We start from the raw sequence: 15,546 nt of genomic DNA, 5'->3' as shown, positions 1-15,546 counted from the left end.
ATGTGTGGGTGTGTTGATTTGTACGTCTGAGAGCATATGTTTATATTATGGTCTACACCCATTGTAGGGCATTGATGATGTCAGTGGTGGATGTCATACTAGCTAGTTCGTGCTATGCATGATGGAGTTTATGGTTTCAACCCTATGAGTCACGATTAGGAGATTGAAATTGCACAGTGTGTTCTTTTTTTAGAGGATGAGTTTGGCATGTTCTTGGATTCATATATATATATATATATATATATTGGTTGAAATAAAGTACAAAAGTAGCTAGAATGAGATTCAATGAGATTCACACGCACACACACACATATATAGGTTGAAATAAAGTACAAAAGTAGCTATAAAGTACAAAATGAGATTCATACGCACGCACACACACACACACACACACACACACACACACATATATATATATATATATTGGTTGAAATAAAGTACAAAAGTAGCTAGAATGAGATTCAATGAGATTCACACGCACACACACACACATATATATATATTGGTTGAAATAAAGTACAAAAGTCGTTAGAATGAGATTCAATGTGTGAACGCAAACTGCATTTATGTCTTCATGAATACCCAAACGCCTTTGGATGAGCTCATTCCACATAGGAGAGAAAAAGACAGGTCTATTGCACCAGCTCTATGTTTTTGCAGGAGGTTTTAGATTGCACATTAGTAGGGTTATCATTGGTTAGGTTGGTGGGGGGCTGCAAAACAACAATGCGTATATTGAATACTTCTTATAATGTTTAATTGTGTTAACCTTTGGGTTGCAAATGTTCAATTTGTTCAATTCTTCTCTTCTCCATAACGACACATGGACTTGGCTTGCTCTGTCATAAGGACCTCATGTTGCATGATCGTAGATCCCCAAGATGCTTCTCCTGAGGGCGAAAGTCTTTAAGGAGCATGCACTCTTGTAAAATTACAACCTTGTGGATGTTGTGCATCATTGCTCGTGTTTGGCTATCTAGTAGGAATTTAGTGGAAGTACCCATGCTACAGTGAGCCCTTGAGTCTTAAAGCTAGGTCTTGAGTTGTTTTCCTAGGGCTTCAAAGTCTCTTGGTGATTGGTCATGGGGAGGTTGGACTTATGGAAGGGAGATATTAGTTGGAAAGGAGGCTCTGTCCTATGTATGCATAAAGAATTCAGTTGGGTAGGTTATTCTTCCATACTTCCAATACCAACTCCTACTGCTGACATGGATGATCTCTTTAGAAATCTTAATGTCAGATGGAAATTGAAGGATGATAGAGCTGTTTGGTGTGCCGAGTTTAACAAAATTTGGGTTAAAAAAGTTCTTAGAGAAGATGCCTTGCCTTGCTTGGCTTATTCTCCATAAAGCAATCTGGACTAATGCTAGAGGATTCAAAATAGGAAAGGGAGATGGCAAATGTCAGATATGTCCGGACTCCATGGAGGATATTTTTCATTTATTCGTTGCTTGCCCTCATACTAGAAGTGTTTGGAAATTTATTTAGATAGAGTGAGGAGAACCTGTGAATTGGAAAGCTATTCCACTAGGGGATGCTTGCAAAATAAGGCATGAGCCTTGGTTCTAGATAAGAGCTCATGCTCTTTGGTTCATATGGATCTCTAGAAATAAAATTTGAGTTTAATCATAAAGATCTTTGCACTGATGTCTTGTTTGCGTCATGGTGGGACGGGAAAAAAGATGCCTTGATTTCTTCATACGTGCCTACAATCTTGACCATTCAAGATTGAATGCTAATATTTCAAGACACAAACGCTACTGTTTTATCTCAGATGAACATACAAAGTTGTCTAACTTCATGCAGAGGAGAACTACCACAGCTGATCCTTCAACTCAATTCCCTCTACTGCTGCTGGCCCCTCTACTCACCCTCCTTTTGATGGCCTCTTCACTCAGGTTCCCTCTGCTTTCTGTTGGCCCCTCAGCTCAGTTTCCTTCTGCTATTGCTGGTCCCTACACTCAGATTCCCTCTATTCCCCCCTCGACTCAGTTTCCCTTTGCTGCTTTTGGCCCCTCTACTTAGCCTCATTCTGTTGGCCTCTTCACTCAGTTTCCCTCTACTTCTATGGGGCCCTCAGCTCAGTCTCCTTCTACTACTATTGGTCCCTACACTGAGTTTCCCTCTAATGGATTCTCCACTCAGATACCTTCTGCTGCTACTGTCCCCTCCATTTAGACTTAGAGGCTTGTTGATGCCGTCTTATCTGCTCAGTTAAAAGATATTGATGAGATGTCTATTGACCCTATCCAGGGTGTCCCTGTTGGGAATTTTTTTGAGTATACTACTGCTCTTGCTGTTCTTGATGTTATAGTGCATATCACTGACTCCAATGAAGAATTCACTAGCTTCTCTTTCCATGTTTGAGAAGCATCTCTCAATATCTATTGAGGAATCTACTTGTTTTGGTTTTTATCACTCTTGTGGTAAGAGAGGAAGTTCCTGTGTGAACATCACTCCATTTTTGGATGAGCTTTGAAGATGTACAAAGATGTTTTGAACTAATATAAATCACTCTTTCTTCTACCCAAAAAAAGAAGAAGAAAGATCTATTAATGTCTCCGGGAGGCCTCACGGGCATATGAGACAAAGTACACACCAAAAAAGAGTAGCTACTACATCTGGGAATCAGAGAGTCGAGGAGTGCACATGGCATCTCAGCTCGAACTTATTTTGCACACAACTATGCTGCTAGTCTTACCATAAAGTGGCCTTCATTACATCGGTTAAGGCTGAGAGTCTTTGCGTTTAGATTTGAAATCCTTAATTAAAGCTTGTCCATCGTAATAGACCACCCATTTGCTTGCTTCCCTCACTTTGGTGAGTTCACTATTCTTTGTTTGAGCTGAATTGGAGTGAGCTCCTCAGATATCCAAATCTTTGTACTCCTCAATTTATGTGTTTGTCTAAGGATCTTAACTCTTGTTGCCCTCCCTTTGAAGTAGACCTATTCTTGTGTGCCATTTCGACTTATATTGCATATATCATTCTCATCCCATTCAATTTGTGGTATTTCTATCTTGAGGAATGTGAGAATGTCTTCTATGGATTTTTCCTCAATGATGAAGGCACTCCTCTTTCAACCCCCCAATGCGTAAAATTATTCTATTATGCACTCAAGATTCTTGCTCATTTACTTCTATATAGAGATAAGCTTTATCTACTTTTTTACTAACATCAACAATCATCTCTCTTTTGATATAACTTACTAGATTAGTGCTCATTTCCTTAACTGCGGAGACAAGCTGTTGTGCTGGTGGAGATACGCTGCATTTCTGTAATACTTTTGTCATAATTTCTTGTTTTCCACTGCTCTCCATGTCTTGTACCTTCCTTCCAAGAGCTGCAACTTGGAGCTTGAGCTCTCGTACTTCTTGTTGCAAGTAATAAATCTATTCTTGGCACTTGCGGGTTTGAAATGATCTTTCGTTTTGAATACATATTCGCATAAAGGGAAGGCGATGGGAGGGATGAAATGGTCGAGTAAGTGACCTTCTTGGTTGACGAGGCGAAGGTCTTAACCTTGGGTTCCATGGTGGCATGTGTGGATTGGGTACCCCTTGCTTGGACTAACCTTCGAGTTGGGCTAGGTGTTCATCCCAACTCAGGATTAGGGTTGAACTTAGAACCTTGGCTAAGCTAAGGGTAATGATGGAATGGCGGCTCATGAGATGAATAGAGAGATTCCCTACCCTCGATGTGGTTGGACTCAAACGACGACGGTGCTGGGTGAAGGACCTGATCTCAAACAGCGTTATTGAATGCTAAATGAGGGAGTTGAAAGCTGAAATGAGATGGAGAAGCTAAATGAGGGAGACATGAAGCAAACAATCTATGGAGAATGGGAGCTGGCTGAACGAGTTGTGACAGAGGGAGGGAGCCGACTGTGATGAGTTGTGGAGGTGTGGAGCGAGTTGGGAGGGATGAGTTGACAAGGGGGATTTAAATGCTGCATTTTAGGGGGGGGGGGAGAGAGAGAGAGAGAGAGAGAGAGAGAGAGAGAGAGAGAGAGAGAGAGAGAGAGAGAGAGAGAGTCTGGAGGTCCCCTTGCAGTGTGTGGGCTTGCTGGTCCCTTTGCTGGGGAGTTGCATAGAGTTGCTCGATCCTGTACAAGCACATCCAATTTTGGTAATGGCCTACTTCCATGAGGATTTAGTTTTGGGGGCCGATATGGATATCCTCACCCTCTGCCACCACCCCATCATTTACAGTTTTATGACGTGGTGCAGAGTTTTCAAAGAATTGGCCAACTATCTCATGGCAATGCCACTATTAGAGCTTGTCAAACTTGAAGCCCTAGAAGACCAACCTTGCCATCCCGACATAACCTAGCGGTCTGGAGTGGATGCAAGCATGCAGTCGCATTGAGATGTCTATATGCTCCAGATAATTAAGGGACTAAGTAACCATTTGACTTACCTCTCCCATGATTTACTTTTGAACAAATGATACATGATGTAATATACTAATTATGAAGGGCTAGAGCAATAAATCTAGTCAACCTATAAAGGAATCTGTAACAACCAACATATGGTGAATCAACACGAATTTTGCCTTGTGATTATGAAACACAAGCTTTGTGGGACATCATGCTTTTATATCTCATGTGACGCTATGCAGACACTTGAAAAATCAACATTGTGTGCATATAGGTTGTTAAATTATTGCAAAGCTTAGAGATATGGTGATCTTAAAGGGTGTTTAACTATAACATTGCCATTTCTTCCTAGGTGCATGGCATAAAGAATCCACCCATGAGTTTTCTACTTTCCACCAGAATTTCATAGTCATGGGGCCTTTTGGAGAAGACTAGCTGCTGCTGAGCTCCTATGATAGATTAGGACTGACGTTGTAAGGAGTAGAATCATAACCTAGGATGTCATCCTATATTTCTTTTATGTGTACTCTTGATGTAAGAAAACACAAAATACAGCATTTCTCAAGCCAATATGAAGTTAAAACACTTTATCCTTGTCATTAATATGAACTCAAAACTTGTATGAAAAGGCCTTAGGATTAGATATATTTGCATTTGCATCAGAAATAGTTTGGTTTCTCAAATATATCAAGTTGCATTATAGAACACACCAATTATTTGGGTGGGATGTTTTTTAAATTCACTTGTCTCTTTTCTAACAAGAAAATGTCAATGGTTTATTTCTACCATGACTAAAAAGAATATCTATTGATTCCATAGTATATGGGAGGCCGTGTAAATTTATTGCAATAGACAAGGAGTAATATTAGGGGAAGATCTCATGTGCATAAGCACACACATTTTGTGGTAGTAAGTAGGACATGTTCAACAATTGATGGATTGGTTGAATAGATATATGTGATATAACAAAACATTTAGCTTTGGTAGTGGTGCTTTGCTGAGCTTTAGTAAGTTTATGCATATCAGTCAAAAAATTAAGCCTTTCTATTTCTTTTGAACTTTGGCCACTTTCATCTTTTTTTATTAGAATTTCCTAAACCCAAGCCAAAATTTTGAGGCGATTTTCTACCCTAAATGCAAACCCTGGTTTAGACAATGATTGTGCCAATCTCACCCTAAGGAGGAGTTGTAAAGTTATTGCCCTAAGGAGGAGTTGTAAAGTTATTGCCCTAAGGAGGAGTTGCAAAGTTATTTCCTGACGTTCTTTTGAATCCTACCTAAAGTTATTTTTAATGAACCTCTTTTGCACATTTTCAAACCTATCATTCCATAAATTGTGTTCTTTTCCCAATAAATCTCTTAGAGCTTGGCTTTTCTAGGTCTCATAGGTAATGTGGAGATCACTAGCTTCCATTAGTTATAAGCAACTAGCTTATGATTAAATATTTCTCAAGTTGACATCAAGAAAGGCTTTAGGAATTGTAAATATATATAATTAGGAAACAAACATTATATATGTTACAACGAATTGGAATCAACGTGGTACTGACATTGCAAGGGAATCTTTTCTTAGCTTTGCATGGCAAGGGAAGCTTTTCTTGGAGAAGCTGCATCTTATCTTCTCTCTCTCTCTCTCTCTCTCTCTCTCTCTCTCTCTCTCTGTGCATGCGCACGTGTGTGTGTGTGTGTGTAAACAAAGAAGAATCGTAAAAGAACCACTACTTTACTCAATGGTTTCTTGGTTTTACAGGGGATCACGTTAGAGAATATTGTCTTTATGTTGCCATTTGCAAGCATGTAATCTCCTATTTTTCTCCTTTTATCATGACTTCCTATCTCTTCTGACAAGTGTTGCTCTTGTACTTTTTCCTTTGGTACTTTATGGTAGTTTTTACCTCGTTTGAGGTTTCCCACACAATAATATAAAGTACTACAAAAAAAAGTGTGTATCGAAATACAGTGATTAAAGAGATGGTGGTATGTTGGAAAGGAAAGTTTTTCTTGGCTTTGCAAGAAGCAATAAGGCAACAATAGGGTGGTGACATGTGGCAAGAAAAGTTACATTGCAAAAAGCGATTGTGTTTTTCAAAGGTAAAAAGCTACAAAATATTCTTCTATTTTATGGGGTTACCCATCGTTCATGCGCGCGCGCGTGTGTGTTCTAACAAGAAAATGTCAATCGCTTATTTCTACCATGACTAAAAATAATATCTATTGATTCCATAGTATATGGGAGGATGTGTAAATTTATTGCAAGAGACAAGGAAATTACGGGAAGATCTCATGTGCTTAAGCACACACATATTGTTGTAGTAAGTAGGATATGCTCAACAATTGATGGATTGGTTGGATAAATGTGTGATAATTTCTCTTTATAGTAGTTGGATCAATTGGGGCAACAATGGAGAATGTCAGCTATGTAGATCTTAGCAACAATTTGAGATGCCCATATTATCTTAGAAGAAATGAAGGAAATATAGTAATGTCTCACTTGTATTAGGTATAGGTGTTTATATTAAAATAAATAAATTTAGGTAGACCTCCTCTATTGGAATTGACTTTGTTTTTTAGGGTGGTGAAAACAATGGACTTTATACGAGACTTGCCGAGGCACGTATTAATAAGAAAAAGGATATATATGCCGATTGGGTCCCATATTTGAAACCATTCAGGTATTTGAGCCATTAAGATTTCTTCTTACGAAAAGCCAAATCCAGGTTAGAACATAGCTAACCCTTGGTTAGCCTTGGTTCATAATTGCTTTTGTATTGTTAACAGTTATAACAAAACATTTATCTTTGGTAGTGGTGTTTTGCTGAGCTTTAGTAATTTTATGTATACCAATCAAAAGATTAAGCCTTTGTATTTCTTTTGAACTTTGGTCACTTTCATCTTTTTCTATTAGAATTCCCTAAACCTAAGCCAAAATTTGAGGTGATTTTCTACCCTAAATGCAAACCCTACTTTAGACAATGATTGTGCCAATCTCACCCTAAGGAGGAGTTGTAAAGTTATTTTCATGAGGAGGAGTTCCAAAGTTATTGCCTAATGTTTCTTTTGAATCCTACCTAAGGTTATCTTTAATTAACCTCTTTTGCACATTTGCAAACCTATCATTCCATAAATTGTGTTTGTTTTCCAATGAGATGACATACTTCCACTCCATGTTTACCATGGTCGTATGATATAGAGGATTAATCATTGCATTAAAGTAGTAATACTAATTACACACCATTCATACAAAGATACTATTCCTTATACTCGTTTTTCATATCTTTGTCCTTATTCTATCCTTTTCCAGCCCCATCTTTCGAGACAACTTGGAATACAAAATTATGGTAATCATTTTTATGTGAAAAAGAACCATATCCCTCCCTCCCATAGCTAGTATACCTGCCTTTTCAAGTCCCCATCTTTCGTATCTTTGTCCTTATTCTAGCCTTTTCCAACCCCATCTTTCGAAGCAATTTGGAACACAATCTTATGGTAATCATTTTTTTGTGAACAAGAACTATATCCCTTCCTCCCATATCTAGTATGTCTTTTGTTGTTGGTGATGTGCAATAGTATCCCTTTCCACCCCTTGTTGGGAGGCGTCTCACTTCTATATTTAAAGCATCCACATTCGTCTCCATGTTCCTATAGAAGATTCACTATGTACATTTAAAGCATCCACTTATGTGTCCATTTTCGGTATCATTTTCGAAAGGCCATTTCTTAGCATCATGCTTCACAAATTCATTGAATGGAATCAACATGATACATTTTTTTTCCCAATTGGACAAGTTAACTTTATCAATTAGAAAACCATGAGTTAACTTCATCAATTAGCGAACCAAAGACTACTTTAATCAATATGTAGGCCATAAGCAAAATGTCATAATAGTGTAAGCCATGAAGACTATTAGATAACGATGAATGAAGAAGGATGAATGAAGAAGGTAACTTGAACATGACAAAGAAATATTCATAAGCAAAATGTCATAATAGTGTACACTAAATGTGCTTTTATTCTTTGGGTTCCATCAATTCTGTCACTACAATGAAATATGAGATGATAGCTCAACCTACAAGTTCAATCCAAGTCACAATTTTAATTCTTATTGTTTTCCAAATTTACAATCCATGTAATGATTGTTTCTCTGGCCTAGACGAATTTCTAGAATAATTGTACATTTAAAGGATGTCTTTATTCCTCTTGATAAGAGTGTTTGGCAAATAAAGAAAGAAAACATTTGCATTTCCCCACTTTGATACTAGGGCAACTATATTATGTATGAACACAAATGAGACAAAGACTGGAAAGTAATTGCTTCATTCATTCTACCTAGTTAGAAGGATTTCATAAATTTAAAGGGTGTCTTTATTCCTCTCAATTCGATACTAAGCCTATTGCATTTTGCATGCACACAAGTGAGAAAAGGACCCGATAGCATTTAAGAGATATCAAGGGTTTGCTAGCATCAAGTAGAGGAATGAAACATATGAAACCAAAATTATGGAAATGCTACAAAAATCAAATGTTTATATGCTAGTTACAAACATGAGATGTTTTCAAGACAAAAATGTAGTCCTCCCATTGACTAGGGATGTATGGACTTGTCTATTTGTATAAATCCAAAGGGCTTATGACACCTTTCTACAATTCCAAGATGCTTCCACTCCCTTAACCCCCTTTCTCACCATCCCAACTCCTTTTGGTGCCTACACAAAGCCTATCTCATTGCATATCACCTCATAAGAGGATTGCTAAACTTCAAGCCACTGTTTACCATCCTCTTTCATTTCAATCTTGTCCTCCCGCATGCAAGACCAAAAGACTAGAACTACTAATAATTATACACGAGGGGGCGAGGGTGCTCGTGAGCGCCTTCGACGCCATGTTTGAGGGCAAGCAATGGGGGCCCTAAAAATGGTGGCATTGCTCACCACTTTTGAGCTTCTGTTATGCCCCACCAAAGGAGGACTACTAGCATCAGGAAGAGATGTCGCCTCCCCTTGCCAATAATGGTGTACATAGTCCTTCCAACCATCAAGAATGGCCCTAAGGTCAACCCACTTCGCAATGAGGCCCTTACAACATGTGGCGTGCATGGTGATGGCCTTGCTCATGTCAGTTGCCTTGATGGCACAGAAGCCCCCGAATGATTTCGTGTCAAGAAAGCGCAATGTCATGCCAATTTCGTGAAACTTGCTTTCCCTCTTAATGGCGTTGAATACCTCTTGGTCTGCCATTTTGGCATCTCTCTTCCGCTCTCTGTACCAATACTTGTAGAATTGCACTGTCCTTTGATTCGCCCTCACAAACACGAACCCCGCATTTGGGCTGTTGCGCACATCCCAAGGCCTTCCATTGTACCGGTCGCAAGCTATTTGAAAATCCACATCCACACTTAGCAACATTGGAAACGGGTCGCGGAACCAAAGGATGTCAGCATCCTGCAAGATGGCACATGTGTGTGTAGGTGAGAGCATATATACAAAAGAAGAGAGTGTGTCCCATCCCAAGAGAGAGGGAAAGACTTGGCATGTAGAGCTACTCATCAAATTGATAAAATGCATGGGGTTTGCACACGATCACTTACTGTGAAGATGAAGCTATAGTTCATCTCTAGCACGTTCTTGAGGAACTTGATTCTCCTCCATATCATCTTGATGTAGTCGGCAGTAAGCAGAGCTTGCTCTCCTGTGAAATTTACGCCTCCTGTGTGCAGCTTGAGGCAAAGAGCATGGATTTGCACACAGCGAGCGTAGGCCCTCTGGTCCAGGCACACAATCACCAAGTGCTTGAGCAACCTCTCCGTCCCATTGCCCTCATGGAAGCCCTCCAGAAACAAATCAATCATACCCTTGTTCTCAGCCCAAGCCGCGTTCAAGGTTGTTATGATCACCGTCTTGTTTGGCATCTCAGCCCTCTCCAACACCTCCTCGATGCTTGTTGGATACTACACATTATTAACACACAACAGGTACGCAGTAAGTGGTTCGTAACATCACAAACTAAGCTAAGGGCGCACCTGTTGTTTGCAAACTCAAATTGAGACTCACTCTCTCACTCTCTCTCCCCCCCTTTTCAGTTCCCTGTGTCGTGTGCTCCAGATTTGGAGTATTTGCAAAGAGATTTACCGACGCTCTTCCCTTCCCTCCTTTAAACCCAAAATCCAACCATCGCCCTAGTACTTAAATCACACTGTCTCCCTGTTGCTGCTTACGCAAGCATTGCACGGTTGAAGCTAAAAATGAAGCTTCTTCTTCAATCTTATAAATTGCAGTGAAATTCCGATGGAAAAGTAGCTGCAGAGGCTCTGTAAAATTTGCGATGGAGAGGATTTCTCCAGGAAGTACAGTTCAACAATCAAATATCTCGTCCTGCTATCTTGAGTTATTTCTGTCACAACACCGTTGTAATTCTCGTCCTTCAAGTTCCTTACTCAATGCTTCTCTCCCTTTTATACTCAATGCTTGCTCACTTCGGCAATACGAGCACTTAGAGATCTAACAAGCTTGGAGTTGCACAGTGTAAAAATCTACATTTTCCTTACCCCAGAAAAGGAGGATTCTGGTTATATTTCTATGGACAGTCCTTATTTCAAAGACAATAGCAGGGCAGGAAGTCTTCAGTCATTCATTCATGCAAAGAAATGCGTCACCTACTGGTTTTGGGTCGCCTTGAGCATCAACCATTCCGAAAAAGGTTCGAATCTGCAAAGGAAAAATAGATCCATAGAAACCGCTGGGAGTAGATAGCACGACCAGGTACGACAAGGCTGTGAGGGCAACGCAAGAGACAGCAATCAAGGTCTCCTTGCTTCTAAGCTTCCCTGACGAAAGTTTATGTTCACTGCAGGAGCCCTTAAGCTGGCACGAAATCCTTTCGACAATCCTGCAGGAAGAGAAATCCCAGCTGGGCATCCTTGAGACGACGTAAAATGCACAGATCAGAGCTCAAACTTGAAAGCCGGAGAACTGCAGCAGAGGAAATGAAATGTTGGGCGCTGCGTTTCAAGCAATGCAATTGTGGGCATCATCATATGGGGTTGGATTTGAGGATCTGAGGAGAGCTTATTTAGCAGCAGTAGTAGAGGTGGTAGTAACGTAAACATGGATCCGCGCCGAAAACGTCTGCCAACCCAACATGTCAGCGGCCCCATCCGCAATTGTTGTTCAACATGTCCTGCATGCACCACAGTGTTCAAATTTTGCTGTCATCACTCACAGACTAATTCATTGATGAGACAGTCCTTAAAGCTGCCAAAAAGCGTTTCTCTGTGATGAAGCAAAGTGGTGGCCAGCTCAATAAAAATACTCGTGAGATACTTATATATATATATATATATACATTTATCAATGTGATGGGGACATTCTTGTCAACACCCTTTCTTCGAGGCTTGGACTAACACGTCCGCTGCTTCGAAAACACCTTTTGATCGTGGTTGATTGGAGTCGTGATTGTGGGCAATGGGCATTTCTCCACTACATTTAGGGGGCCAAACGTAGCTTGGTTATGAAGTTAGAGTTGCGAATAATGCTTAGAGAGTTCCAACTTCCCCCTCCCTTTAGTTTTTCTCTAAAGATTAAAGTTAGCATATGTCCATAGAGAGATTTCACTCCACCCGTGCTACTCAAGGGTGTAAGTGGCTCTTCTAGCACTCTTGCACCCTCACTCTATGGTGTAGAGTTCAACACTAAACTGGGTAAAATGCTAGGTAAATTCAAATTAAGGTATGATGGTCCATTCAAGGTGATTGATACATATGAGCAAGGGACATTTCTCTTGGTAGATCTACATGGCAACTCCTTTGAGAAACCAGTCAATGGTTTTAGACTTAAGCCTTACATTGGCCCTGATCCCTGGCCTTGATCCCACACAAGCAAAGATCAACACAATCTCACTATAGAACCCTTCTGAGGTACACAGTTATACAATATCTGTTTCAACCTATTTGCTCACTAATGGGGTATCATGTAGTTTTTCAAAGAAGCCTTCAAAGACAAATTCAAAAGAGTTTCGTGACAACTCTGAACAACATCATAGCAAGCAATCACATGAACAGCGGTAGCTATAATTAAGTCTGACCCGATTCTGCCAACAATGCAGCAAAGACATTCCCGCACTTCCAATACGGTTCAGGTATACTCAAATTACCCTACAATAAACAAAGGTGATTTTGTAGATGAGAAGATGCAACAACAAGATGAAGATGCAACGAGCTCTAATGGTCTGACATGTTTTAGACCGAAGTCCCGACAAAAGCGATTGCAAACTCCGCCACAGTTCCGACGGGGACCAAACCAAGTAAATCCGACTCCAATCCACCACACACATGCCACATGTGTCTTTTTTGGCTTTTTGGAATCCAACTGAGGTCTGACGCCTTGTTCGTGTATTCAGTCCCGCATTTGATCTGCCCACTTCAATTCGACTTTCATCTGACTCTCATGTCTGCCCACTGTTCGACCTTGCAGTGGAACAAAGTTGACTACGCTCTGTCTATTCGCCGACCTCACTCCACCCTCAGTCTGCCGACTTACACAGAAGACATTGGACCTAGCCATACTAACCCATCAGTGCCCGTATGTACACAGCATCAATGGTACAAAATTCGACAAGGCCGCTCACACAAATGATGCCCTCACCATGAGGAAAAGCATCATCGTGCCAATGCATGCCTTACAAAACCCATGATGCAAAATCATATAAGCAAGGAGGGATGGGAGGTGGATTATACACACACCCAATCGCCACTTCATACTGCCAATCTGGCACATGCAAGACTACCAATGAATCTCCACACAAGCCCAGTGAACGATGGCTTCTGCACTCAAGCTTCCCTTCAAATGGCTCCAAAACATAGTTTGCAGCTTACAACTCCCTTGCCTTCCAAAACACAAGAGGCGTCGCTCGAGCTCCTTCACAAAGCTACTTCTCTAGACAATGAGATGGGTTGCAGCAACAAGAAGTCCTTGACTCTGCAAGAAAGAGTCCCCGTACAAGCCCAGATGGAGAGAAGGCGATCATCATCGCAAGAGTGAGGAGGCAGAGTCCAATGATGAACCTCCCCAACCACCACTCAAGAAGCAGATTGTGACGGCCAGCTTTGCCAGCTTCAAAGTCTCTCTGGACCTCAGCAAAAACCAGAAATGGTTAAAGAAGATTGACCTACTTTAGTACGCAAGTCTTCTGTGGACATCTTGGAAGGCTCCACAAGATCCTCTCGCGCAATATGAAGCTTTCCAGAAATCGAGAGGTATGCTGAGCAAAAATCTCATGGTGACACCCAAGATTATCTCCGAGGTTTTTCAATTGCCTTTGATTAGGGAGGGAGTTGCATACAACAAGAAGGATGTTGATAGTGAGATGCACAAGGAATTCGGACCGCCTGAAACGCAGAAAAATTATTTTTTTGTGAGTAATGTGCAAGATACAAGTCGCCGCCAACAACTGGTGTGGTATTTAGAAAGAATGCAACTTTTGGTGAAGCCAAACACAATGAGTTGGGATTCATATGCAATACTCCGTGCAGTAGAGAAGCGCACATGCACATTAATTTTGCTATTACCATTGACCCTTTTGTGACCTTCCATAAATTTCCTGCAAATGTGGTTGTGCAGCCTTCATCATCCAATTGTCCATCTAAAATTAAGTTTCTTTTTAAATCAAGAACATGCCTTACCTCCTTTGGTAACCATCGGTTTCCATTCTGTAATTTTCTCAACACCTTTCCCTTTCCAACAACCTTCACTACTTCATCATCACCTAATGAACAACATCACCTTGAGCATAGTCTTGAAAATATGAGTTGTAGCATGAAATGAAGCCCCTGAGTCCACTACCCATGCATCAATGATAGTATCCAATGAAAGAGTCAAGGCATCTTGCAACACACTACTTGCTACATTTGCTTCCTACATATTCTCTTATTGCCCATCTCCTTCCTTTTTCTTTCATGACCAATAGTCTTTCTTCAAGTGTTATTTCTTCCCACAATGCTAGCACTCTAGGTTTCCTTTGGAATTGAATTTGCTTCTTCTTGACTTGTCGTGATGTCCCGGGCTCTTTTCTCTCTCACTTTGTCTTCCCCTATTCTCAAGAGTCAAAGAATTACTTGATGTTTCACCTTTGCTTTTATGTCGCATTTCCTCGCTAAGGAGAACACAAACAACATCATCAAACTTTAAAGTGTTTGATTGAGAAATAGAGTTACTCATAGCCATGACAGTGCTATCCCAACTTTTTGGTAATGCGCACAAAATCAAGAGAGCTCAAACCTCATCCTCAAAGTTTACTCCTACAATGGCTTGTATTCGTATTGAACTAATTCAAATGATCAACTATAGACCCACCTTCTTAGATCTTTAGATTGATTAGACGCTTCATAAGAGATACCTTGTTAGAAGTTGATGGTTTTCCATACAATGCATCTAGTGTGCTCATCAATTCCTTTGTTGTCTTTTGTTTAAGAACAGAACCTCCCAGTCTCGGGTTGACATACTCGCACGCTTCTTTGTGATCCCACTTAATGGCAAGAAAAGGTCCTTTTGGTACATATAATCCTCAGTCTGCATCTTCCAATGCTGGTAATTCTTGCCATTGAACTTCTTGATTTTTTAAGTTGCCTTCTTCTGTCATTGCTCCCACTCAAACCAAGAAAATCCTTCCTAACGAGTCAATGGACGTTGCTCAAACAAACACTCTGATACTTGTTGTTAGGAGCAATGTAATAACAAAGTAACAGTGCAAGATGCGAATGCGTAAAATACACAATACAAAAATCGCACAGAATGGAAGAGACAAAGAGATGCTGATATACGTGGCTCACCCAGTGTGGGCTACATCCACGGAGAAATAGATGGTCCTTTGTCTTTCTTATCTAGCAAGTGAGAAGACATAAGATACAAGCAGTATATCCACTGCTTTCTTACTATGTGAGCCACACCCTTATCTTATAATCAAATTTCATGTATTTTTGGCTTCAGGGGCGCTACCCCCAAACCTCACCAAGGTGGGCCTAAGGCATGTCATTGGCCCCCTTGTGGCAGTACATGGGGGGGCATTGCCCCTCCCTACCCCCTTCATGGGGATGGGTATAAACATGCTTGGGTGCAAAGCACGGCCAAAAACAATCTTTGAAAAAAGATCAGGCTCCATATACTACAAAAGTCTCTAG

General features: G+C 40.6%; 1 protein-coding gene across 1 annotated transcript; it reads right to left on the bottom strand.

The window, feature by feature from the left end:
- Positions 1-8,927: 8,927 nt before the first annotated feature.
- On the bottom strand, positions 8,928-11,492 carry LOC147905167 (uncharacterized protein At4g15970-like). Its single transcript, XM_087397010.1, has 3 exons — positions 11,033-11,492; positions 9,964-10,323; positions 8,928-9,817 (listed from the first exon to the last, which is right to left on the bottom strand). Exons 1-3 carry the CDS (start codon positions 11,288-11,290, stop codon positions 9,215-9,217), a joined length of 1,221 nt encoding a protein of 406 aa, XP_087253136.1. The 5' UTR covers positions 11,291-11,492; the 3' UTR covers positions 8,928-9,214.
- Between the last annotated feature and the right edge of the window lie 4,054 nt (positions 11,493-15,546).

This window comes from Dipteris shenzhenensis, chromosome 2, assembly GCF_047967505.1.
Source record: "Dipteris shenzhenensis isolate YYH24624 ecotype China chromosome 2, Dip_SZ_1.0, whole genome shotgun sequence".
Classification (NCBI taxonomy): Eukaryota; Viridiplantae; Streptophyta; class Polypodiopsida; order Gleicheniales; family Dipteridaceae; genus Dipteris; species Dipteris shenzhenensis.
The sequence above is the reverse complement of the archived record's forward strand: the minus strand, read 5'-3'. Positions and strand labels throughout refer to the sequence as shown.

What these genes read in the sequence shown, in the direction of transcription:
- LOC147905167 (XM_087397010.1), bottom strand. Translation starts at nt 11,290, where the DNA reads ATGCCCAGCTGGGATTTCTCTTCCTGCAGGATTGTCGAAAGGATTTCG. An exon ending in CTCAAGGCGACCCAAAACCA is followed by an intron (nt 10,324 to 11,032) that starts GTAGGTGACGCA and finishes AATAATGTGTAG; the next exon opens with TATCCAACAAGCATCGAGGA. An exon ending in ACTATAGCTTCATCTTCACA is followed by an intron (nt 9,818 to 9,963) that starts GTAAGTGATCGT and finishes GCCATCTTGCAG; the next exon opens with GATGCTGACATCCTTTGGTT.